The sequence below is a fragment of the Schistocerca gregaria genome, chromosome 2 (genome assembly GCF_023897955.1).
Source record: "Schistocerca gregaria isolate iqSchGreg1 chromosome 2, iqSchGreg1.2, whole genome shotgun sequence".
Taxonomy (NCBI): domain Eukaryota; kingdom Metazoa; phylum Arthropoda; class Insecta; order Orthoptera; family Acrididae; genus Schistocerca; species Schistocerca gregaria.
The window spans coordinates 814,859,955-814,885,556 of NC_064921.1; the positions used below are offsets into that span (position 1 = coordinate 814,859,955).

Consider the following 25,602-nt stretch of genomic DNA (forward strand, 5'->3'; position numbering starts at 1 on the left):
ATGACAGCTCCGCCAAAGCACTGCCCTTTTGTTCTTTGTGTACGCGATACTACCGCCAATCTGTATATGCGCATATCGCTATCCCGTGCCTTTTGTCAACTCTGTATAGTAAAAACTTTGTATCTCTATGTTATTGTGACTTGTAGTTCGTAACTTCAGACAGTTACTTCAATTTTGGCGTATATTAGAGCACCACTACATACATTGTTGGCTCAGAACATCACCACCACACGCTTAATAGTGTGCTGGTCCAACTTTGGAAGGCAAAACAGCAGCGATTCTGTTGGCACGGATTCGACAAGCCCTTGCTAGATTTCCTGAGTTCGGTCCCTGCTGTATCCTTAGTGGATAAGCAGAGCAAAAGTGTGGGTTCAATTCGAGGAAGTTTTCTGGGATGTGAGGGTATGCAACACAAAGCAAACAATTAGTAATAACATGTATTAAGAGAAATAAACAGATTACATAACTTCTGACATGTTGAGCGAAGCTAAGTACAGGATACAATGTTAATAGATAATTGGTTCATCTCCGCTGGCTAGCTGGTGTACGTCTGCTGTATGGCTCGTCGTCTTCTCAGCAGGAACACTCGGTGCTCTTCTTCTATTGGCTGCCGCGTGGCGGGGCCCCTCGTAGCGACCCGCAGCAACTTTGCTGCCAACCTGCGTTTCGTCTCGTGGCAGGCGCAGTATCGCAGCTATCGATACTGCAGTCTCATCTGCATCTAGGTTTTCAATTACATGAATACTCTCCAAATCATACTTAAGCACCTGGCACAGGATTCATCGAACCATCTTCGCAATAACTCTGTGCTATTCCTGTCTCGAACAGCGCGCGGATAAAACGGAAACCTATATCTTTCTATGCGAGCTCTGATTTCCCTTATTTTATTACGATGATCGTTTCTCCCTGTGTAGATCGGCGTCAACAAAATACACTACTGGCCATTAAAGTTGCTACACCACGAAGATGACGTCCTACAGACGCGAAATTTAACCCACAGGAAAAACATGCTGTGACATGCAAATGATTAGCTTTTCAGAGCATTCACACAAGGTTGGCGCCGGTGGCGACACCTTCAACTTGCTGACATGAGGAAAGTTTCCAACCGATTTCTCATACACAAACAGCAGTTGACCGGCGTTGCTTGGTGAAACGTTGCTATGATGCCTCTTGTAACGAGGAGAAATGCGTACCATCACGTTTCCGACTTTGATAAAGGTCGGATTCTAGCCTATCGCTATTGCGGTTTATCGTATCGCCAAATTGCTGCTCGCGTTTGTCGAGATCAAACGACTGTTAGCAGAATATGGAATCGGTGGGTTCAAGAGGGTAATAAGGAACGCCATACTGGATCCCAACGGCCTTGTATCACTAGCAGTCGAGATGACAGGTATGTTATCCGCATGGCTGTAACGGATTGTGCAGCCACGTCGCGATCCCTGAGTCAACAGATGGGGACGTTTGCAAGACAACAACCATCTGCACGAACAGTTCGACGACGTTTGCAGCAGTATGGACTATCAGCTCGGAGAAAATGGCTCCTGTTACCCTTGACGCTGCACCCCAGACAGGAGCGCCTGCGATGGTGTACTAAACGACGAACCTGGATGTACGAATGACAAAACGTCATTTTTCGGATGAATCCAGGTTCTGTTTACAGCATCATGATGGTCGCTTCCGTGTTTGGCGACATCGCGGTGAACGCACATTGGAAGCGTGTATTCGTCGTCGCCATACTGGCGTATCACCCGGCGTGATGGTATGGGGTGCCATCGGTTACACGTCTCGGTCACCTCTTGTTCGCAATGGTGGCATTATGAACAGTGGACGTTACATTTCAGATGTGTTACGACCCGGGGCTCTACCCTTCATTCGATCCCTGCAAAACCCTACATATCAGCAGGATAATGCACGACCGCGTGTTGCAGGTCCTTTACGGGCCTTTCTGGATATAGAGAATGTTCGACTGCTTCCGTGGCCAGCATATTCTCCAGATCTCTCACCAATTGAAAAGTCTGGTTAATGGTGGACGAGCAACTGGCTCGTCACGATACGCCAGTCACTACTCTTGATGAACTGTGGTATCGTGTTGAAGCTGCATGGGCATCTGTAACTGTACACTTCATGCAAGCTCTGTTTGACTCAATGCCCAGGCGTATAAAGGCCGTTGTTACAGCCAGAGGTGGTTGTTTTGGGTACTGATTTCTCAAGATCTAAGCACCCAAATTGCGTGAAAATGTAATCACGTCAGCTCTAGTATAATATATTTGTCTAATGAATACCCGTTTATCATCTCCATTTCTTCTTGGTTTATCATCTGCATTTATTCTTGGTGTAGAAATTTTAATGGCCAGTAGTGTATTTTCCCATTCGGAAGAGAAAGTTGCGATTGAAATTTGGTGAGAAGATTCCGCCGCAACGAAAAAAGCCTTTGTTTTAATGATGTCAACCCCAAATCCAGTATCATGCCAGTGACACTCTCTCCCCTATTTCTCGATAATACAAAACGTGCTACGCTTCTTTGAACCTTCTCGATGTCTATGCAATTCTGCTGGAAGATACCATCACCATTAGGGACGACAGGAAGCAATCAGAGATGCAGTTGGTCCGAAATAATGTTCGCTTCGTCTACAGCTGGCATGGTGCCTTCGTTTACTATCACAGGCCCCGTCGAAGGCTGGCTGAACGTCGAGCATAGGGCAGTGCTGGTATAACCGGCTTGCGTCAGTGGGGTTGTTGCCTGTTGCTAGCAGCCCCTCGTCAGCGTAACGTGGTATGCAGACACGACAATCGACGCAGTTGAGCAGGAAAGATATTCATCCAACGAGGCGACACATTTAAATTGATGCTCAGTCCAGTTTCGATATTCCCGTGCACACAGCAATCGCAATAGGTTGGTTGGTTTATGTGTGGGAGGGGACCAAACAGCGAGGTCATCGGTCTCATTGGATTAGGGAAGGATGGGGAAGGAAGTCGGCCGTGTCCTTTCAAAGGAACCATCCCGGTATTTGCCTGAAGCGATTTAGAGAAATCACGGTAAACCTAAACCAGGATGGCCGGACGCCGCTTTGAACCGTCGTCCTCCCGAATGCGAGTCCAGTGTGCTAACCATTGTGGCACCTCGCTCGTTGCAATTTTAATTCACGATATCGTTGGTTTCGACATGGGAACACGTAGGGGTCGTCTGTTGCGTGGCGCCACGTTCAACAGTGTGCGCTGAACGGCGCGCTGTGGAACAGTCGTGCCTGTACAATCAGTGTGCTCTGTCGCCAGATCTGACACAGATCGCCCCCAATCCTAGTTTACAGAGCGGGCAAGTGCCGGACCTCCATGTTCTGTGATGAGTAGAGCTTGTGTTTTTTTATGTAATTACATATCATTCTTCTTGGCTCTTATGCACGTGAAAATTGTATATGTTCATGAATTATGTTGTCAGCGTTGTATATGCGGTCTGTTCAAAAAATTCCGGAACATTCGTAATGGCCGCGCGGGGTAGCCGCGCGATCTCAGGCGTCTTGTCACGGTCGGAGGTTCGAGTCCTCCCTCGGGCATGGGTGTGCGTGTCGTACTTAGAGTAAGTTAAAGTTAGTTAAATAGTGTGTAAGCTTAGGGAACGATGACCTCAGCAGTTTGGTCCTATAAGACCTTACCACAAATATCCAAAAAACATTCGTATTTTCCCGCCGACAGTGTGTTGGAGCGAAATGAGGTTGGCACCCCAGCATACGCCGGTGTTTAATGTGTAACTTCCTACAGTTTCATTGTTGTAAGTGATGATATACCTTCTATATTCAGCGATATGATGGTCAACTGTGGTCCTGAAAAGGACCAAGATGATGTTTCTGGTGTGAAAGGATCAGCCGCCACAGAAACCTGACACCCAGCGTACGCCCGATTGCAAGTCTTATCTTGGTCGGAAATCATTGCAATCTTCGTGGAGGCTCCTTTCATGCTGAATGTGCTTCTCCAGTCTGGTACAGGTCATCTCATGCCAGACAATTAGACATTGCTCTCAACGAAACCTGCAGGTTGATCTCAGGTTGCTTAAGACCTACCCCAACTGATAAGCTCTACTGCCTGGCTGGAATAGCGCTACCATGGATACGCAGAACATTAGCTGCCAACAAGGAGAGACTGAAAGTGGAACTGGACAGTGCCCATCCACTGCACGGACACAATCCACCACAGCAACGGATGAGATCGCGAAAGAGCTTCCTGAGAACATCCGAGAAGCTCACCATTTCACCAGAGAAGGCAAGGCTGGAGTTATGGAAGAAGTCGACGCCTCACCTGCAGACGCCAGACACTGAAGAACTACCACCTGGGCTCAACGAGAAGTGGCTGGTGTGGAAATCTTTAAACAGATTACGATCAGGAGTTGGACGATCCTGAGACAACCTGAAGAGATGGGGCTTCATAACAGAAGATACGTCCTGTGATTGTGGACAAGAACAAACCACAAGTCACATGCTCCAGTGCCTTTTGTGTCCTACATCCTGCACGAAGATTGATCTCCTGCAAGCCACTCCAAGCGCCTTGGAGGTTGCAAAGTACTGGGCACACACACACACACACACACATATATATATATATATTGATGTGTATGGTTGCTGTAAATTTGTATGTTTCTGACTCGAGAACATTGTGTTGCACAGTTTGCGAATTTCGAGATGGCTGAGTTAGAGTAGCAACACGTCTGGATTAATTTTTTTGTGAAATTCAAGAAAACTTTTGTAGAGACATACCAAATGTTTCAGCGAGCCTACGGTGATGAGTGCTTGAACGATACTTGGTGTTACGAACGGTTCACACGGTTCAAAAGTGGCAGGACGCCCTTCTACGTCTCCCGACGACGCTCATGTCAGGAATGTGAATGAAATTGTGCGTGCTAATCGAAGACTGACTGTCAGAGAGGTTGCAGAAGAATGCAACGTTTCAGTTGGATCATGTCATGAAATCCTGACACAACATTTTGGAATGCATCCTGTTACCACCAAGTTCGTCCCACTGCTCATGAGTCAAGATCAGAAAGATCTTCGCCTCGCAATCTATGAAGAGCTTTTGCATCGCACAAATGAGAACCACATGTTTCTTCAGAGAATCACAAGTGACGATGAGAACAAGGTCCAGTCTTCGCTAAGGGTCGGGAGATGTTCTCCAAGACCAAAAGGAGCTCGTCCGGTCAGTCAAATGTCAAAGCCACACTAACAGTGTTTTTTGACTTTAAAGAAATCGTGCCACAGGGACAAACTGTTAACCGATAGTACTATCGGGACGTGTTGCGACGTCTGCGAGGAAATGTGAGAACGAAACGACCTGAAATGTGGCGACAATTCTTGCATCACGATAACGCACCCGCACATTCATCCTTGTCGGTGCGTGACTACTGCACAAAAAAAGAAATCATCTTCCGTATACTCTCCAGACCTGGCACTTTCGAACTTTTCCTTTTATTTTTAATGTTGTAAACCCCCTTGGAAGGACAAAGATTTGCAAAGATAGACGAGATAAAAGAAAATTCACAGACGGCGCTTCGTGCGATCCAGCAAGAGGCGTACCAAAACGGCTTCCGAAGTGGAAATGACTTTGTGAGCGATGTATCATTAGTGGAGGAGAGTATTTCGAGGAAGACCTCGCACAGTAAGAGAAAAAAATTTTGTGGACGAGATTCCGGTATGTTTCGAACAGACCTCGTATTTTATTTTATCGTTACATATTCACTATAAGTATATGTTTTTACATATTTGAAGTTAATGCTGCATAAAAGTACGTGTTATTGTTATACTACATGTCTTCGTATTTTCCTACAGCCTACACCCTCAGTAAGCCACTCTCTCGGAAAAAATATCCGAGGACAGGAAGTGAATAATCTCCAATAATTACGTTTTGTTGCAATAAAACTTGGTTAATGCATCTCGAATGGAGTATGAAGGCTGTGCTCCTACATAATTATTTAAGATCTACAAAAAATCTATGATGAATGGAGGAAACTTCCTATCGCAAAAATAGACGAAAATATTAAGAACTTTTTAGAAGTGGACATATTTTGGGGGAACATGCTAAACATAAAAACTTTATTTGGCGAGAGAGTATTCCCAGCCCTACCGGAGTTTGCGCCCTCTTGTTTATCCCTTCCACATTCAAATGCTGAACGCGAAAGAGTTTCTTGCAAGATCAGTCTTATTAAAGCGAAAAAGAGGAATAAGCTCGTTACTTCCACAGTGAATGATTGTTTGCTTGCCAGCCAGTGTGTGAGGAGCAGAAACTGATGCAAAAAAAGTTTCCTGCTGAAAATATGCCCAGCAGCATGAAGAAAATGCAAATGTATTCGCGGCGTTCACTTCCACTTCTGTTCCTGACCCTCCAGAAGAGCAAGATGAAGATGGCGATTATAATGATGATGATGACGGGATGCATCTCTTAAGTGTTGTTCCAACGTAAGCAAATAACGAAGTAATTTTTTACATAATTTTATGAACCATATTAATTTTTATAAATTGTTTCCTAGTAAAAAATAGAGTCTGTAGCTTCAAAATGTGGAGAAGCTAACGTGAAATAATCAGACACGCCAATTTTTACGTGCTACTAGTATAAAGACCGGGCCGAGGCCGGTCACAAGTTCCTCCAAATGCACTGCAACTGTCATAATAGCGCTCTAATTCCGTTATTCCTGATAAGCATGTAAGTGAAAAAAAGTTTGGAAAAAGATGGAAATTGTGCTTAAGATTTGTTGGAAGTCGTTAAATGCTTTCATCCTGAAATACTGGATGGTTGTAGAATAGGTAATCTGCGCTCCAATTTAAGCACAAGCGCGTTTTTGACGCATGTAATTATTTCCGACATCTTATCTCCTGAACTATTTACTATGCAGCGATATTATGTTGCAGGTGCATTCAGTGATATGTGTAGATACTGTATTCAAAGTGTGTTTCAAATAGCATTAATAGTAAAAAAATAAAAAGTGCTGATGTTTGACGACATGAACAGCGAAAATGTATTAAGCGATAAACTTATTCCTTTCATCAAGGAACCTAAAACTTACAGACAAGGAATCGAAAACTTATTACACAGCATTGTACAAAGCACATTCATTCCCTGTAGCTACATGCACTAGGACGTTTTTTCCCTGCATATCTAGTCTAAAATGGGTTTTAGAACGTGGACTATTCGTACTATCACACCGGTCGATTAACAATATTAAACACACGGAATCCTACATCTCATGGCACACATAACTCATTTTTTCGTGTACTTTTCAGTTGTGGATGTTATGGTATTTTAGGTAGGAAAAAGAAAATAAACAAGGTGCAATATGTTCGACAATTCTGCTCACATATATTTTCAAAACAAAAAAAAAGAACAGTTTGACACTTTTATATGTAATATAAGTTGACTGGAATACTCTCTTTCAAATTCTGAAGGTGGCAGGGATAAGATACGGGGAGCGAAAGGAAATTTACAATTTGTACAGAAACAAGAAGTTCAAGAAGTCTTGGGGCATATAAGGGAAGCAGTGTTTGGGAAGGGAGTGAGACAAGGTTGTAGCCTATCCCAGATGTTATTTAATCTGTATATTGAGCAAGTAGTGAAGGAAACAAAAGAAAAATTGAGAGCAGGAGTTAAAATCCATGGAGAAGAAATAAAAACTCTGAGGTTTACCGATGACACTGTAATTCTGTCAGAGAGCAGTTGAACGAAATGGACAGTGTCTCAAAAAGAGGATAATGGAATGTAGTGGAATTAAATCAGGTGATGCTGAGGGAATTAGATTAGGAAATGAGACACTTAATGTAGTAAATGAGTTTTGTCATTTAGGGAGCAAAATAACTGACAATGGTCAAAGTAAAGAGGATATGAAATATAGACTGGCAAGGAAAGCCTTTTTGAAGAAGAGAAATTTTGTTAACATCAAGTACAGATTTAAGTGTCAGGAAGTCTTTTCTGAAAGTATTTGTACGGAGTGTAGCCAAGTATGGAAGTGAAACATGGATGATAAACAGTGTAGACAAGAAGAGAATAGAAGCTTTCAAAGTGTGATGCAACAGAATAATGTTAAAGATTAGATGGGTAGTCACATAACTAAAGAGGAAGGACTGAATAGAACTGAGGAGAAGACGAATTTGTGAACAACTTGATTAGAAGAGGGGATCAGTTGGTAGGACCTGTTCTGAGGCACCAAGGGATCACCAATTTAGTATTAGAGGGCAGCGTAGAGGGTAAAAATCGTAGGGGGAGACCAAGGATGAATACACTAAGCAGATTCAGAAGGATGTAGGATGCCGCAGTTACCTGGAAATGAAGAAGCTTGCACAGGATAGAGTAGCATGGGGAGCTGCATCAAACCAGTCTCTGGACTGAAGACCACAGTAACAACTTAAATACATATGTAATATATACTGGGGGATTGATGAAGATATGCAAATATTTTAATATGTTATTCTACGAGTAAACCTAAAGAGTAAAGTTCATATAAACATAGGTCCATAAATGTTTAGTTACGGAGTTACGGCTAGTAAAAGATTTTGCCTGAAATGTTGAAACTTTGCTAATCTGAAGCCATCATAAAACTGTACGAGGTTAAAGTAAATCACAATTTCCGTTTATTTTGTTGTTATTCAATTCAATCTCTTTATTCAGCCATTAACAATATACATTGTATGGATGTACCCAATTAGAATATAATTTCTTATATTTACTTTATTTCAAAAACTTGGATAATAAATACAAATATTTTATATCAGTATATGTAAGTAATTCATGTGTTCTTCAATGTTATAAAAACTATGTGTCTGTAAAAATTGTTTAGGATCTGCCTTGAATTTATGAAATTCTTTAATTTTCTTTATTGTAGAAAGCAATGCACTAAAAAGTATTTTGGGCTGGTAGTTTACGCTATTTTGGTGGAGTGCTCCTTTGTGGGTGTCTCTGTGAAAATCATCTCTGTTTCTTGTTTCATGGTTCTGAACCTGATTATTTAATGTTGAAAAATCCTGGTGAATTTTGCTGTAGGAAACCCCTTTCATTATTCTAAGGGCCCTTTTTTGAAGTCTGAAGGCTTGTTTTGCCATACCTGTATTTTCCCATAGGATCACACGATATCTAAACAAACTGTTCATGAAAGCATAATAGGCACACAACAATGATTCAGTGTTGCAACATTTCCAAAGTATTCTTAGCCCATAGTAGCATTTACTTAGTTTTTTACTCAAAACTTCTAGATGCTTTTCCCATCTCAAGTGCTCATACACCCATATACCTAGGAATTTTGTATATGTAGCTTGTGCAGTAACATAGTTCCCTAACTCAGCTATTACTCTTCTTCTAGCTTTAGTTTTAATATTACTGAAATTCGAGATTACCATTTTATCCTTATTTATGATCAAAGCATTATTGCTAAACCATTCTCCTGTCTCATTTATTGTCCTAGAGACACTCTGCTGTAGATTATCCTCAGTGTATCCTTTTATAAAAATTCTAGTGTCATCAACGAACATCGCCATTTCTGCAAGTGTCAGATGGTTTGGCAAATCGTTTATGCACACCAAGAATGACAGAGGGCTTAACACAGAACCCTGAGTGCCCACTCCATAGCTAGTTTTTTTTTTTTTTTTTTTTTTTTTTTTTTTTTTTTTTTTTTTTTTTTAAAATCTGAAAGGTACTCTTTGCCTTCATGACGTATTTGTACTCTCTGTTGTCTATCAGAGAAATTGTAGAGAATCTAATTTTGGGAAAATGGTGATAATAACGTTACCTGAAACTGTACAAATGTGTCAGATAATCTGCTTTTATTAACACCATACTACACATGAATTCGTGTTAAACCGGAAATATACAAAGCTCAGTATTAAAGAAATTGTACAGTGTACATACAATTTCAGAACACATTTACAATAAATGCTCAAAAATGTCTCCACCGAGTTCAATGCATTTAGCTGCACATGTATGAACAAATTTTGTTGTTCGTTAATAATATTTGCTTCTCTGGAAAACTACTGCAGATATACGTCTGGGACATGTTTTATTAGATTCACCAGATCAGTAACGACAAAATAAGAGGAAATCGTGCTTTATTTTGACCTCATACAGTTTTGCGATGGCTTCATATTAGCAAAGTTCCTAAATTTCAGGCAAAATCTTTTATTAGCCATAACTCTGTAACTAAACATTTGTGGACCTATGTTTATATGAACTTTTTTCTTTAGTTTTACTTGTAGAATAACATATTAAATTATTTGCACATCTTCATGAATCGTCATGTAGAGAGAAAATGTTGCTACCGAAAAACTCGAAAAGATCTTGACTGATTTACTAAATATTTTTATACAACACTCTGATGAACGTTCGGGCAAACATAGGCTATTATATTTACTCACACACATTCGTACAGACATAGGCATATATGCTATATATTTTTGTAATATATAAAGGGGGAGCGTTGTTACCACAAATCTCGAAAACTTATTGACCAATTTACTTCCAATGTTCACACAATACTGTAATGAAAACTTGAACATGCATAGGCTATATATTTTCGTAATATATTACCTTTATATATATAAAGGGGAAGTGGAGCCAACACAATTCTCGAAAACTTCTACATGAATTTACTTCAGTTTTTTACACGATACTCTACTGAACATTCACAAGGTAATGGACATAGTGAGGAGAAAGATGTGAACCAGAGAGAGGTGGGAGGAGGTTATGCATAGAGAGGTGAGGGGAGATGGAGATATACGGAGCTCCTGAACATACAGATAAAATGGACATAGAGAGGGAGGAGCATGAGATGAACAGACAGCAACTGAGGAGGTTATGCACAGAGAGATGGGGGGTGGAGTAGGAGATATATGGAGATAAGGGGGATGAGAAGATGGGCAGAGGGAGGATGTACAGGCATGTGCACTTCCCACACATATTTAGCAGTTGCTGTGCATTGCTGGCTTCACTAGCATTTAATATAATATTTTCATGATATTACACATTTTCTTACTCATCTTACACATTTCAGTTACAGAAATGTGTACGTAGCTTGTGTACTAATCTTATTACGCAAAACTCCAGGCTCTAGTGATGTTGCGGGCCATCAAACATGGTCTCACCTACATACGTTTTCACTGTTGTCCAACAATTTTCAGTAGACGCACCCAACAGTAGAAGATTAACAACTGACAAACTTCCTCCTTTTTGAGAGGCTTGTTGCCACATGCATGGGCATAACAATCTGACCTTTGCATAAGTCCCCTATGTCAGTGTAGTTCACCATTTGCGATCTACCATCACTTTGCTTGTATACTCCCCATATCAAGTGAAGTAACGGTTGAGCTCATCAGCGTGGCTGTAATGATGGTGTGGCAGAATAGGCCACCGCCATGACATAGATGTAGATAGAACACAAAAAGTGACCAGAAAAAGAAAAGAGAGAGGATTTAAGAATCAATCACGAGAGATACATGTGTTTTCCTACCAATTCTGTTCTTATCTTCTGCTGCGATAAGAAACCTTTTTCTTTGGCCTGCGACTGTAAACTCGGACTGTTGTCACTCTTGCTTGTGGACATCATGCCAAGTGGAACCACCATAAATACTGATGCATATGTGATGACACTGAAGAAACTTCAAGCTCGAGGCCACCTGTCAGTCAAAAAACATGGAAGTGGTCACAAAACCCGGATGGGCAACACTGAAACATCCACCTTACAGTCCTGACCTGGCTCCATGTGACTTATCATCTCTTTGGGAAACTGAAAGACTCTTTTCATGGAACAAGGTTTGTAGATGATGACTCCCTTGTGCACGCTGCCAAACAGTGGCTTCAACAGGTTGTTCCAGGTCACTCTCCTCGTCTTCTATCATAATGATGCAGTACAGAGTTTCTGGCCTGTAAAAATTTCCAGTGTATCTGCACGATATATCAGCCCTTTATTCTGCATTTAATACTACTTCTCACCTTCACTTAATAAATTGTCATATTTCTATTTTTATTTCTTCAAAATTACACTTATTTCCCTACAGGCAATACAAATTTTCCTCTATGTGATTCAATTTCCATGCATGTTTTTTACTTTAATTCTGCTTTTTTTCTACTTAATGAGGATATTATACCTATTTTCTCTGTCACCAACAACATGCAATACTTCATGTTTCATCCATGGCAATCTGTGTCCTCTCTGCTGCAGGGTTTCTAAATTATTTCTGTCTGTATTATAATCTACTAGTCTACACCATTTTTACTGAGGCCTTTCTCTCAAAAATTCTGATGTACGTAATGATCAATGCTTCACCGAGCTTTGACTTCCCAGTATACTACTTCTTTTATACTATCTCCCTTTAATTTATTATTTTCAGTTTTCTACTTCTGTTCGTCACTAAAACTGATTACAGTTCAAAGGCTGGATGGCTTTGCATTTCAGTTTCTGAATCTTTTCTGATAATGACATAGCCCAGTGGTCATTTTATTCCCCTTGTCTGTTCGAAATGTACTTCTTCTCCTATTGCATAGCAAAATGTGTACAACATGTAGTTTGAACAGATTGTAGATCCTCAGAATTAATTTTTCCCAATTTTCTTTTCATTATCTGTATGCTTAGAAATTATAAATTTCTTTTGACATATAATGTGGCAGTTTAGTACCCTGTAATTATTATATTTTCACCTGCTTGTGTATATTGGATGTTCTGCATTCACCTGACTTCAATGTCCATTAATCTCATCCTTCTTGCATTTTGTCATGACCGCTGTTCTGTTTCAGTCTATCTGAGTGCCCATTTAGTCACTTTTTGTTTCACCTTTTGTGAGCTGCACTACAGTTAAATTTCTTTGTGAATTGACATTTCAGTGAGTCAAGTGGTAGAGGTCAGCTGACATCCAGTTATAGTTCTTTCATGAGCACCACATACTCACTGTGTTGTCTGTTTTGTAGGAACACGCAGTGTCTTGTTTTGGGTTGGCTGCATTGCATGCCAGTAGTATTTCTCCCCCCCCCCCACCACCACCACCACCAACACCACCACCACTTCAATCTGTCAGTCACAAAGTGGTAATTTTAATTGGAGTATAGCTTTTCAATCTCCATTTATCTAATTTAGATCATGAAAACTGTGTGCACTGAAAGATCCTTTATTGCTTAATGCAGTAATTTCTAACTCTTTTTACCTGTCTCAAGCTGCTTAGCATTGTTGACTTCCATCTTTGCTAGCTGTTTCATACCCAACATCATATTGATGGTTCGAGGGCATTTTCTGTCTTCTGTTTCTAAAGCAAGCCTTAGAATTAGTAATTATGAATGGTTACTTCATCTTAATTTTTACTCTGTCATAGGCTCCTCAACCATTAGAACCATGGGAGGGCATAGTTAATGCAACAGAAGATGGATACGCTTGTCTGCAGCCAGTTCCTAACTCAATCATCAGGCCCTCGTCTGAAGATTGTTTATTCTTAAATGTCTACACAACACAGGTATGATGTATTACATTATTATTCTACATGTTAGAAGTAAACCTATTTTGAAAAAGTAATGCATGGTACACCACAAATTAACATTATAAACCAAGATATTTTATTACTGCAGTAATGGAGAATTCTGGATGTAATTAAATAATAAGAAATTTTTTTAGAACATTTCTCATGGGGAACAGTGGTGTGGCAAAAAGAACTTTAGAAATAGTCATAAACAGTTTTGACTGCAAAAACATTTATTTTGATGGTAACTGCTTTGGGTCAGTTTTTCACCATCCTCAGACCCTCATAACATGATGGCAGACAGTGGTGATGAATGGAGCAGATGTTGTAACTCCGTGATCACTCATGGAGTTACAACACCCACTCCATTCGCTGCCGCCACCTATCATATTATGAGGGTCTGAGAATGGTCAATAACTGACACAGACTGTTTACCATCACAATAAATGTTTTTGTGGTCGTCTTGCCCATTTTTAAAGTAGCTAAGTAATGATCAGGAAGTCTGTACCCAGTAACCAAAAATTACTATTGACATGTAAAACTTTCTTTATTGGAGCAAAGAGAAGTTCAGATAAACAAAAACACATGTACACTATGTGTAACTAGTGTTTGGCATGAACAAGGCTGAGAATTATGGGAAGGCAACATCTATGGAGGAAAGGTTGAAGTCATAATGGATTTGGTAAAGATTTGGGGACAGGGAGAGGAATGAGGTGTATAGAATACAGAATAAGGCCAAAAGCAAGTGAAATCAGCAACTGTGTTTTCATAAGAAGAAAACATTGGCATAGAATGAAGAAATGGAGAGCAAGATGAAGAAAATAGATCAATCAAGATTAAATAAAATTAAGAAGAGACTGGTAAGTACAGAAATAAATGTTGATCTGAGCCAGGAGAGTAGTAATAGACATAGGGTATATGAGAGGGACTAACAGACTGGTAATACAGAATGATGTGCTAGAGGGAAAATTCTCACTTTCATAGTTCTGTGAGGATGGTCTCCATCATCATCATCATTTTCTTTCTTTTTTTTCTCTTTCTTCCCCCAGTATTTACTACACTGTCTGGCATGTTGAGACTTCTACTTCTTTTTGATGGATTTCATGTTTTCATATTCTCCTTTGTTATCACAAAACTTTTTGTACAACGTGAAAGTAAACCAATGTATGTAAACAATTTATCTGTTTTGTTATACAGAACAGTGTGTAATTTCCACCAGTAAAAATCGGATTTTCTAGATTAACTGTTAGAGAGATCAGAGAAATGATTAAACCATTGAAAAGCAGAAACTCCTCTTACTATGGTGACATTTCAGTCAAAGTATTGAAATCACTAAACTTGACTGTTCTTTGGTGAGTCAATATGCCTTTCATGAAAGACTGAAATATCCAGTTGTAATGGACATTTATAAGAGATGAGATCAGCAAGTGATCTCTAGCTATAAATTCATCTCCTTCTTCTCACAACTTGGAACTTTTTGAGAACGTATATTAGACTAGAATATTGCCCCAGTTCTCTGACAAAACCTTTTAACTACTCAGATCGGCTTCTGTAACACATTCTCTTCAGAGAAAGCAAAATATGGTCTCACAATCTCAGTTCTGGTAAAACTGAATATGAACATTTACCCAGAATGAAATTTTCTCTCTGCAGAGGAGTGTGTACTGACATGAAACTCGTTGCCAGATTAAAACTCTGTGCTGGACCAAGACTCAAACTTGAGACCTTTGCGTTTCATGGGCAAGTGCTCTACCAGCTGTGCTACACAAGCACAACTCATGACCCATCCTCACAGCTTTACTTCCTCTAGTACCTCATCTCCTAACTCCTAGGAGAGAAGGTGCTGGTGGAAGCAAAGTAGTGATGATGGCTCATGAGTCGTGCCTGGGTAGCTCAGTTCATAAAGCACTTGCCTGCAAAAGGTAAAGGTTCTGAGTTTGAGTCTCAGTCTGGCACACAGTTTTAATCTGCCAGGAAGATTCAACATTTACCCAGTTGGCATTTTATGTGACATTATGTTTGAAAGTGATGGTAACAAAATTCTTTCAGGGAAAGCTGTCAAAGTGGAGGTATTGATGGTAACTGACAGGTTTGGACATACCGATGACAATTGATAGGTTTGATGTGAAGAGATGCTCTGATGTAGCCAACCTTCAGTGGAGGGAAGTTCAGCATGGAAGAAGGTGGCTTGTTGGATTAGGAGGATCAGGTAAAATGAACGGTAGAGAAGATGTTGATGTTCTGGGGAATGTGGCTAGAGTGTCCTCACCCTTGGTTCATAACATGAAGATACCATCAGTGATTATGAACCAGGTGAGAGATAATGGATGTGAGAGGTCAGGAAGGATTCCACTCGATGAATCATGAATGGGTTGACACAGGATGGCACCATGCGGATGTCCAGTGCTGCACCCTGGATTTGTTTGTATGTGATGCTTTTACAGGAGAAGTGATTGTGGGTGAGGATATAACTGATCATGGTGACCAGGAAGGAGACTTTAGGTTGAAAGTCAATCAGGTGTTGGGAAATGTTTTGCTCAGTAGTAGAAAAGCCATGGGCATTGGTAATGTTACCCTTCGGCCAGTGTTAGTTGACCCTTGGCATGGTGGCTATCGAGAATTGCAGGATGTCCACATGCCACCATATTAGGACTGACAAAAGGAGACGAAAGCTAAGTTTAATGTATTACAGCCCTCTTATATTTCTGGTACCATTACTTGTTTTTGTGCTTACATGAAAGCAATGGTAACACAGGCAGGAACATAGGCAGCACTTCCAACTAGTGCCTGCTTTCTTTGCTTCACACGACTAAAATGAGTCAACTTCTCGTCACCAAACTGTGCTGTTGAGGGAAGCAACATCAACAGTGATGAGCAGGGCACAGGGCGTAAAGAAACTGGTACTTTTGAGTGTTGTCAGAGGAAAAACTTATAATGTGCAGTTACAAACAAATAAAATGACTTAATGGTATGATAAATAAAGACTGATAAATTTTTTAGTTATCAAGATGGATAACAAATTGAGGTTCCACCAGCATATGGATAAGATAAAAGTAAGATAAAGTTCAGCATTCAGGCCCTACATGGACCATTCAGACCTGACCAACTGCCATGTCATCCTTTGCCAATGGTGTCACTGAATGTGGTATGGAAGGGCACATAATCAGCACGTAACTCTCCCAGTCACTGTCAGGCTTCTTGACGTTTAGGCACTACTAATCAGTCAAGTAGGTCCTCACTTGACCTCACGAGGTTGAGTGCCTCCTATACCAGTCCTCCCGCCGAGGAAAAATCCCTGGAAGTACTGGCAATTGAAAACCAGGTCCTCGGCTGCTCAGCTATGGAGGTAGACAGCATATGATGGATAAATTAATAAAAAATCCAAATTCTATCTGATTTGCTTTGAGAAATCTCTCCTATTATGTTGACCTGTATGCATGATTGTTGGCATAAATTTCATTCAGTACTGTCTTAAGTCATAATCTTGTGTACTAATGTAGCTAAGCTAAAAAAAAAAGTATTTTGTACAGTAAGAAATTATCTAAATCTACATATACATCTATCATTTGAATGCCTCTGTGCTTGCAGTAATTATTATAATCTAATCCTCACAGTTCGTGTGTGAGCAATACATAAGGGGTTATAGTATTCCCTAGAGTAATCATTTAAAGCTGGTACTTGAAACTTTGTCAATAGACTTTTTTGGGATCGTTTACGTCCATCTTCAAGAGTTTGCCATTTCATTTCTTTCAGTATCTCTGTGACTCTCTCCCATGGACTAAACAAACCTGTGACTATTCATGCTGCCCTTCTCTGCATATGTTCAATATCCTCTGTTAGACCTGTCCCACTACAAAGTATTACACCCAGTGAGTCATTGATATTATAGTCATAGGATACTACTTTGTTTTGTTTTGTGAAGTGCACAATTTTACATTTCTGAACATTCAGAGCAAGTTGCCAGTCTCTCCATCCTGTTGAAATCTTATCAAGTCTGGATTGAATATTTATGCAGTTTCCCTCAGAAAGTACTTCATTATAGATAACTGCATCACCTCCAAAAGGTCTGTGTTTACTATTAATATTATCTGCAAGGTCATTAATATACAACATGAACAGCAAAGGTTCCAACACACTTCCCTTGGGCACACACGAAGTTACTTCTACATCTGACAGTGACTCTACATCCAAGAGAACTTGCTGTGTCCTCTCTACCAAAAAGTCCACAATACAGTCACAAATTTCACTAGAGTACTGTAATAGGGAGAGGAAACATCATATTTACAGCACCCGTGTCCTATCAGATCCGAGTCTTAACTCTAAAAACAAAAAGCATCTCACGTAGGTGTATTAGACTTTCATATAGAGTGAGACACATGGCTCTCAAAAGGAATTCAGAATAAACATCTTGAAGTTGAAGCTCTTTTGTCTGTGTTTGCTTTAACAATAACGTATGTTTCCGGGTGGGGTCTGCCTTTAGCTAAACACAATTTTGTTAGTTGTCCCAGACATGTGTTTTGCTATAGGCAGACCCCACCCAAAAACATAAGGAATTCAGAATATAAGTTACCCATTTAAAAATAATTTTTGAATTAACCTTCATTCTCGGCATATATATCCATTCTTAGTGTATTGAATGTCCCCAAAGAGTTCTTTCAAGATACCTATTATTTCCATTTTTTTAATATTTTTTTTCCCCCAGCCAACATCATGACCAGCTCCTCAGCTAAAAGTTGTGCAAACATATTAACTGCAGTACAGATAACTTCACCAGTCATCATTTTGAAAGTCGCGTAAGCAGTGTTACCAGTTTCCACATGTGGAAATTTTGACTTGCATGTAATGCTACTGACGGGGGTTGCATATACAAGTAAGTCATGCCTGTGACAAACCCAGCTTTACATCAAGGTGCCAATAATCAATAATTATACCTGGAGATCACTTGAAAATACTGTGTGATGGTTGATACAGAACTTCACGTGCTTACTGCTGTGCACTGACTGACATGGTATGTCCATTGTTTGAAGGTTCATCTCCGACTGACGTGGAGATAATAGTGACTAACATGAAATATCACATAGTGTTTGTACTTCTTGACAGCCAGCTTCAGACTGACTATGGCACTGTACACTATGATGCCTGTTCAAAGATGCCTGGAGGACAGATATTACAAAATGTTGAAATATAAAGTTATTACATTTCTGTACAGAATACATAAACTCATTAGCTCAGTACAGTGTTTCTACATGAAATATTTGCATTACTGTAACCAGAAGAATGTAAATTTTACACTAAATAATAAAGTTTTGAAAAATACAGCTGTAAGAATTGGGAGATTTTGTATATTCACTGTGGGCCTACATGTAGACAACAAAAAAAGGAAAAAAATATGTTTATTTATGGAGTGTGATTGTAGTGAGCGGAGCTATTCTGATGTGCTGCGTTTCAGTGCCTACCACATGCAGTATTCAGAGTGATGTGTTGTTTTGCTACAGGCAATAATAGATGATTTAGAAAGTAGTACAAAGTACAAATCATCAGCAGAAAAAGAGAATAACCAAAAAGCATCTCCAAAGTAAAAAGTAAAGCAGCCATGTCAGTTACAAGGTACTAAATGGTGTGTGATGTGTAGCTTCATCCAACACTGGAGACTGAGCTGGAGGGAAACTGTCAGGCTCTTGCACTTGGGTACTTAACAGCATTACTCAGAAATGAAATATGACTACCTGAGCCAATATATGCACTGCTCAAGGAGATCATGTGATATTGACTCTGATCTCAACACCTGCTTCATATAATACTAAGAATGAGTGAATTTAAAATGGACTGTAACATTCACAAACAAAATATTAGAATATTTCCTTGGTATGTGTTTTATACAGTATACATTTTATATAATTTTATTTTTATGCAGTAGAAGAAGCAAAAATAATTTCCGTCTAGAGTATGCATCCTTGTCTAGACTTCAGAATGGAGTTTCATATTGTGGTTCAAAATTATTTGAATGCTTGAACACTCAAAACTAAATAAACAAACCACACTTTCTGTAAATAAGACAGTATTTTACTCATGAGGTGTACGTTCCATTTAATATCTATGTTCATATTTAACAGGTTTTGATTTAACCAGAATATAGACATCTAATAGTGTACTGTGTAAAGCCATGTAAAAGCTTAGTGTGAAGTATTAAATAAAAAACATCATAAGAGTGTAAGAGGAACAGCAGTGGCTTTTTTCAAAGCAATTGATTTTCAGGTAATATTTATAGACTAATAAAATAGTTTAGAATTAATTCTCATAATCATAAGTAAGAATAGCATTTGTGTATGCTGCAACAGTGGTGTGCAATCAGTTCTTCATTCAATTCATGTGTAGTTTCACTCATTCCATAACCTTGAAGGCTCTCCTTTGTGGTGGGATTTATGAAAACTGGTGTGTGAGTGAGTGACTGTATACTTAAACAATGGAGAATCCAGAGTGGAATTAACAATATTATGAAAAGGAAAGTAACTACTCACCAAATAGCAGAGACGCTGAGTCCCAGATAGGCACAACAGAAACACTCTCACAATTAAAACTTTCGGCCATTGGCCTTCACCAACAACAACAACACACACACACACACACACACACACACACACACACACACTCACACACACACACACACACACACTCACTCACTCACTCACGCCAATGCCACTCACACACGACTGTAGCGTGGTTTCAATTGCCTGAGACTGGCATTGTGTGTGTGTGTGAATTGCATTTGCATTTGTGTGTGCGTGTGCGTGTGTGTGTGTGTGTGTGTGTGTGTGTGTGTGTGTGTGTGGCACGCGCGCACCTGCCTGCGTGCATGTGTCTGTTGTTGATGTAGGCCAATGGCTGAAAGCTTTAACTGTGAGAGTCCTTTTGTTGTCCCTCTCTGCGACTCAGCATCTCTGCTATATGGTAAGTAGCAACTTTCCTTCTCATAATATTGTGACTGTATACTTACAAGCTTATACTTTAAATCTGTAATTTTATTATTCTTTTTACATTCCTCTTCATGTCATTCTTCTGCACCAGTTCTTAAAATGTCAATTATGTTGCTGTAAATTTCTTTTTTCTTTCTTCTTTGTTATAGTCCATACCACATTTTCATACTGTCTCGGCTTTGAAAATTTTGTCATGATCTTTCTTCTTATTTCTTGTTTTAAATTTGTGCAATGTGTGCCATCAACATAATTGAATCATCCTATTTCAATTACAGAACCTACTCCTTCTTTGTACATTTTGTGCATCTATTGAAGTTATGAGGGTGGAATGAGAAGTAATTTCCCCATCTTTGTAACATGAGGTTTTTGGTGGATATATTTCAACATATGAATTGCAGATATGATTATTGTTAGATTGTGCTAATTAATTGGCAATGTTCACTTTTTCACATAATCACCAGACCATTGAATATGCTTCTGCCAACAGTGAATGAGTTTTCTGAAATGGTCATAGAAGATGGCCACTTTGTTTCTACAACCAGCCTCTACTGACATGCCCTACAGATCATCTTTCAATTATCAGGAATAGAATGTAAATCAGGTCTGGACTGTATGCAGGAAGCCATATGGTAGTCATGTGTGCAATCAGGATCATGCTACCTGGCCGTTGTGGCCAAGTGGTTCTAGGTGCTTCAGTCCAGAACCACGCTACTGCTACGGTCACAGGTTGGAATCCTGCCTCAGGCATGGAAGTGTGTGATGTCCTTAGGTTAGTTAGGTTTAAGTAGTCTAAGTCTAGGGGGCTGGTGACCTCAGATGTTAAGTCCCATAGTGCTCAGAGTCATTTGAACCATTTGAGGATCTTGCTCCTACTCACAAAGTAGCGTTATCAGGATTTGTAGTGCACATTGTTATAACATGTACCCCATTCACTGCTTTATGATACCCTGTAACTTTCATCTATTGCTATGAATAAAGAAATTTGTATTGCTTGAAGAGGCACAAATGGTTATTTTGGGGAATTTCCAGATTTGCAACTCAGTAGTGGAAACTACTTCCTGCAAAAATGTTTTACAGGCTACATTGGCCTAAAAGGAGAGGTGTTGAAAAACAAGTAACTTTTGATCTAGATAACACTGTTGTACACTGCCAAACTGAGAATCTTTCAACTTACGATAATCTAAAACTTAAAGTATTGTGGATGTACTGAACCCTTGCAATACATTTAAATCATTTTCCTTATTAACATATTTCATTCCAGAAATGGCTACTTATAAATGTCTGCACAAGTTATTTTTCATTTGTATGAGCTCTAGTATGACCCACAACTGATCCCTATTGACTTTTTTAAATGCTTTCATATAATGTATACATTAATTCAAATACTAGTTACCTGGAATCTGTGTAGTATTAAAAATAATATGCAGAATTCAATGTCTGGTACAAGACATGCAAATAGTCATGGAGAAGATAGTACTTGCAAATATTATGTGAATGGCATAGATCACTAATGAAGTTCACTGTGGTGTGCTAGGTGTTATACACCATGCTTCACAAGCCAGACAGTTACTTTACTGCCATTTGGTTTTCTTCTTAGAATGATAAGATTCATTTTATTATTTACTAGTTCTGAACTCTGCATTACAGCAATTTTATCTAGTACCCAGTTACAAAGTAAAGCAGGTAACCTGTTTCACTGTCTTGCACCAGTTTCTATATCAATGGTTGATATGTTTCTTCCATAGATTTTACTGTAGCTCTTGAGTTTCACAGAAACTGATCCACATCTTTACAATACTACTTCTCTCATTTTCCTTACTGTCTCTCTATTTCTTACTCTGATTTTGGTCATTGTTTCAGATCTCAGTGAATGTTTTCAGCTAGAACAATCAAAGAAAGGCTGTTTGTATTCATTTACATTTAAAATATAGACATTGAGTTTGGTTTAGTGGTTACAGATCAAATTTTTATGTATTCTCTTTGGATATGAGAAATACCTGTGTTGAGAATTGTGTTTTGGAACACGTATTATGTTCGAGTATAATGTCTTTTCTGGAGACTAGAAATCTACTCTGTAGGAATCAGCATGGGTTTCGAAAAAGACGATCGTGTGAAACCCAGCTCGCGCTATTCGTCCAGGAGACTCAGAGGGCCTTAGACACGGGTTCACAGGTAGATGCCGTGTTTCTTGACTTCCGCAAGGCGTTTGACACAGTTCCCCACAGTCGTTTAATGAACAAAGTAAGAGCATACGGACTATCAGATCAATTGTGTGATTGGATTGAGGAGTTCCTAGATAACAGAATGCAGCATGTCATTCTCAATGGAGAGAAGTCTTCCGAAGTAAGAGTGATTTCAGGTGTGCCGCAGGGGAGTGTCATAGGACCGTTGCTATTCACAATATACATAAATGACCTGGTGGATGACATCGGAAGTTCACTGAGGCTTTTTGCAGATGATGCTGTGGTGTATCGAGAGGTTGCAACAATGGAAAATTGTACTGAAATGCAGGAGGATCTGCAGCGAATTGACGCATGGTGCACGGAATGGCAATTGAATCTCAATGTAGCGAAGTGTAATGTGATGCGAATACATAGAAAGATAGGTCCCTTATCATTTAGCTACAAAATAGCAGGTCAGCAACTGGAAGCAGTTAATTCCATAAATTATCTGGGAGTACGCATTAGGAGTGATTTAAAATGGAATGATCATATAAAGTTGATCGTCGGTAAAGCAGATGCCAGACTGAGATTCATTGGAAGAATCCTAAAGAAATGCAATCCGACAACAAAGGAAGTAGGTTACAGTACGCTTGTTCGCCCAATGCTTGAATACTGCTCAGCAGTGTGGGATCCGCACCAGGTAGGGTTGATAGAAGAGATAGAGAAGATCCAACGGAGAGCAGCGCGCTTCGTTACAGGATCATTTAGTAATTGCGAAAGCGTTACGGAGATGATAGATAAACTCCAGTGGAAGACTCTGCAGGAGAGACGCTCAGTAGCTCGGTATGGGCTTTTGTTAAAGTTTCGAGAACATACCTTCACCGAAGAGTCAAGAAGTATATTGCTCCCTCCTACGTATATCTCGTGAAGAGACCATGAGGATAAAATCAGAGAGATTAGAGCCCACACAGAAGCATACCGACAATCCTTCTTTCCACGTACAATACGAGACTGGAATAGAAGGGAGAACCGATAGAGGTACTCAGGGTACCCTCCGCCACACACCGTCAGGTGGCTTGCGGAGTACGGATATAGATGTAGAATAAAAAAACTGAATTTTTAAATGTCTCTGTTTTAGTTCATTTTATTTATGTTATGAGCGAGATTCTACTTGAAACTTTCTGGAAGATTCAAACTGTGTGCTTAGCTGTGAATTAACCATGGCACTGTATCTCTTGTGGACATAGCATGCAAAAGACAAGATTCTGAGTTCAAGTCCCAGTTCCAGCACATATTTAATCTGTTAGCAAATTTCCATAACAGCATACTCCCCTACAGAATAAAAGACTCATTCTCAAAACTTTTACTCATTAATGCTGTGTTCATATTAGTTTTGAATACTTCTTTGAATAACTGCCTGACAAGGTGGATTAAACTTTTGCTAGCAGCATGGCAATTAACAAAGCTAATTGTAAATGGGCATTTACAGTACTCATACACCATGACTGGTATCCTTCACAGTTACCCTGTACTCTCTTATTTATTTATTTTATTAGGGCTAGTAAATCATTGTTAATAACTTGTTTGTACATATGATATACAACCAGTCAGTGGTAACATAATTAACATATAATTACAGTAGTTGTTTGGTGACACTACATGATTAGCACAATAAAAGTATATAATAATATAAAGTGATGTACTACACTGTTTGTACATATGATATATGGCACTCCTTTAACTACCATACCAGCAGTAGCAGATAACTGCAGCTACAAAGCAGTAAGCAGATTTCTCTTTACAATGTATTACCTTTCAGTTTAATGACTTCTTCCAGATACCAGAAAGTTATGCTTCATGTGTGATATGCAGAACAGGTTGAATGAATAAATGAATATAAAATGAATAGACAAATCATTCTTAATTTGAAACAAAATATAAAATTGTGATTATACTCTAAACCTGGAGCAACAATGACAATGCACATGAAACTGACATATTCAACTTAGAAATAGATGCTAAATGACTTCTTTTTCAGCTGCCTCAGAAAGGGCACAAACATCCAAACAGGCCTGTCCTGTTCTTTATTCATCCTGGTGGATGGTACCAGTTTACTGCCATTAGCAGTTTCCTTGGACCACAGTACTTTATGGATCAGGATATTGTGCTAGTTACAGCAAATTATAGACTTGGTGCTTTAGGTAAGTTTCTTTTACAACTGAAACATACTGTAGCACAATAAGTTAATGAACAAACTGTGGGTAAGAAACAAAAAGTAATACTATGGTAGAGAATAAGATATACATCGCGACATTTTACGAGGGTCACTCCAAAAGAAATGCACACTATTTTTTTAAAAATCCATCTTTTAGTCTACATATTTGAAAGTTTTACAGTGTGTAGATACATCCTTTAGGAACAATATTTTCATTTCTCCACATAATTTCCATTCCTCTCAACTGCCTTACACCATCTTGGAACCAGTGCACAATAAAATTCTGGAACAACCTGTTGAAGCCACTGTTTGGCAGCGTGCACAAGGGAGTCATCATCTACAAACCTTGTTCCATGAAAAGAGTCTTTCAGTTTCCCAAAGAGATGATAAGTCACATGGAGCCAGGTCAGGACTGTAAGGTGGATGTTTCAGTATTGCCCATCCGGGTTTTGTGACCACTTCCATGTTTTTTGACTGACAGGTGGCCTCGAGCTTGAAGTTTCTTCAGTGTCATCACATATGCATCAGTATTTATGGTGGTTCCACTTGGCATGATGTCCACAAGCAAGAGTTCTTCAGAATCAAAAAACTCTGTAGCCATAGCTTTTCCAGCAGAAGGTGTGATTTTGAATTTTTTGTCTTGGGTGAATTTGCATGCCACTCCATTGATTGCCTCTTCATCTCTGGTGAAAAATGATGGAGCCATGTTTCATCACCTGTCACAATTCTTCCAAGAAATTCATCTCCACCATTCTCGTACTGTTCCAAAAGTTCCATGCATACCATTTTTCTCG

At 39.4% G+C, this 25,602-nt stretch overlaps 1 protein-coding gene across 1 annotated transcript in view; it reads left to right on the plus strand.

Annotated features, from left to right (window-relative positions):
- LOC126335140 (esterase E4-like) overlaps window positions 1-25,602 on the plus strand; it is a 77,030-nt gene that overhangs the window by 13,571 nt on the left and 37,857 nt on the right. The window contains exons 2-3 of the mRNA XM_049998100.1: window positions 13,317-13,454; window positions 24,632-24,794. Coding sequence (XP_049854057.1) covers window positions 13,317-13,454; window positions 24,632-24,794 — 301 coding nt within the window. The remainder of the gene's footprint in view (window positions 1-13,316; window positions 13,455-24,631; window positions 24,795-25,602) is intronic.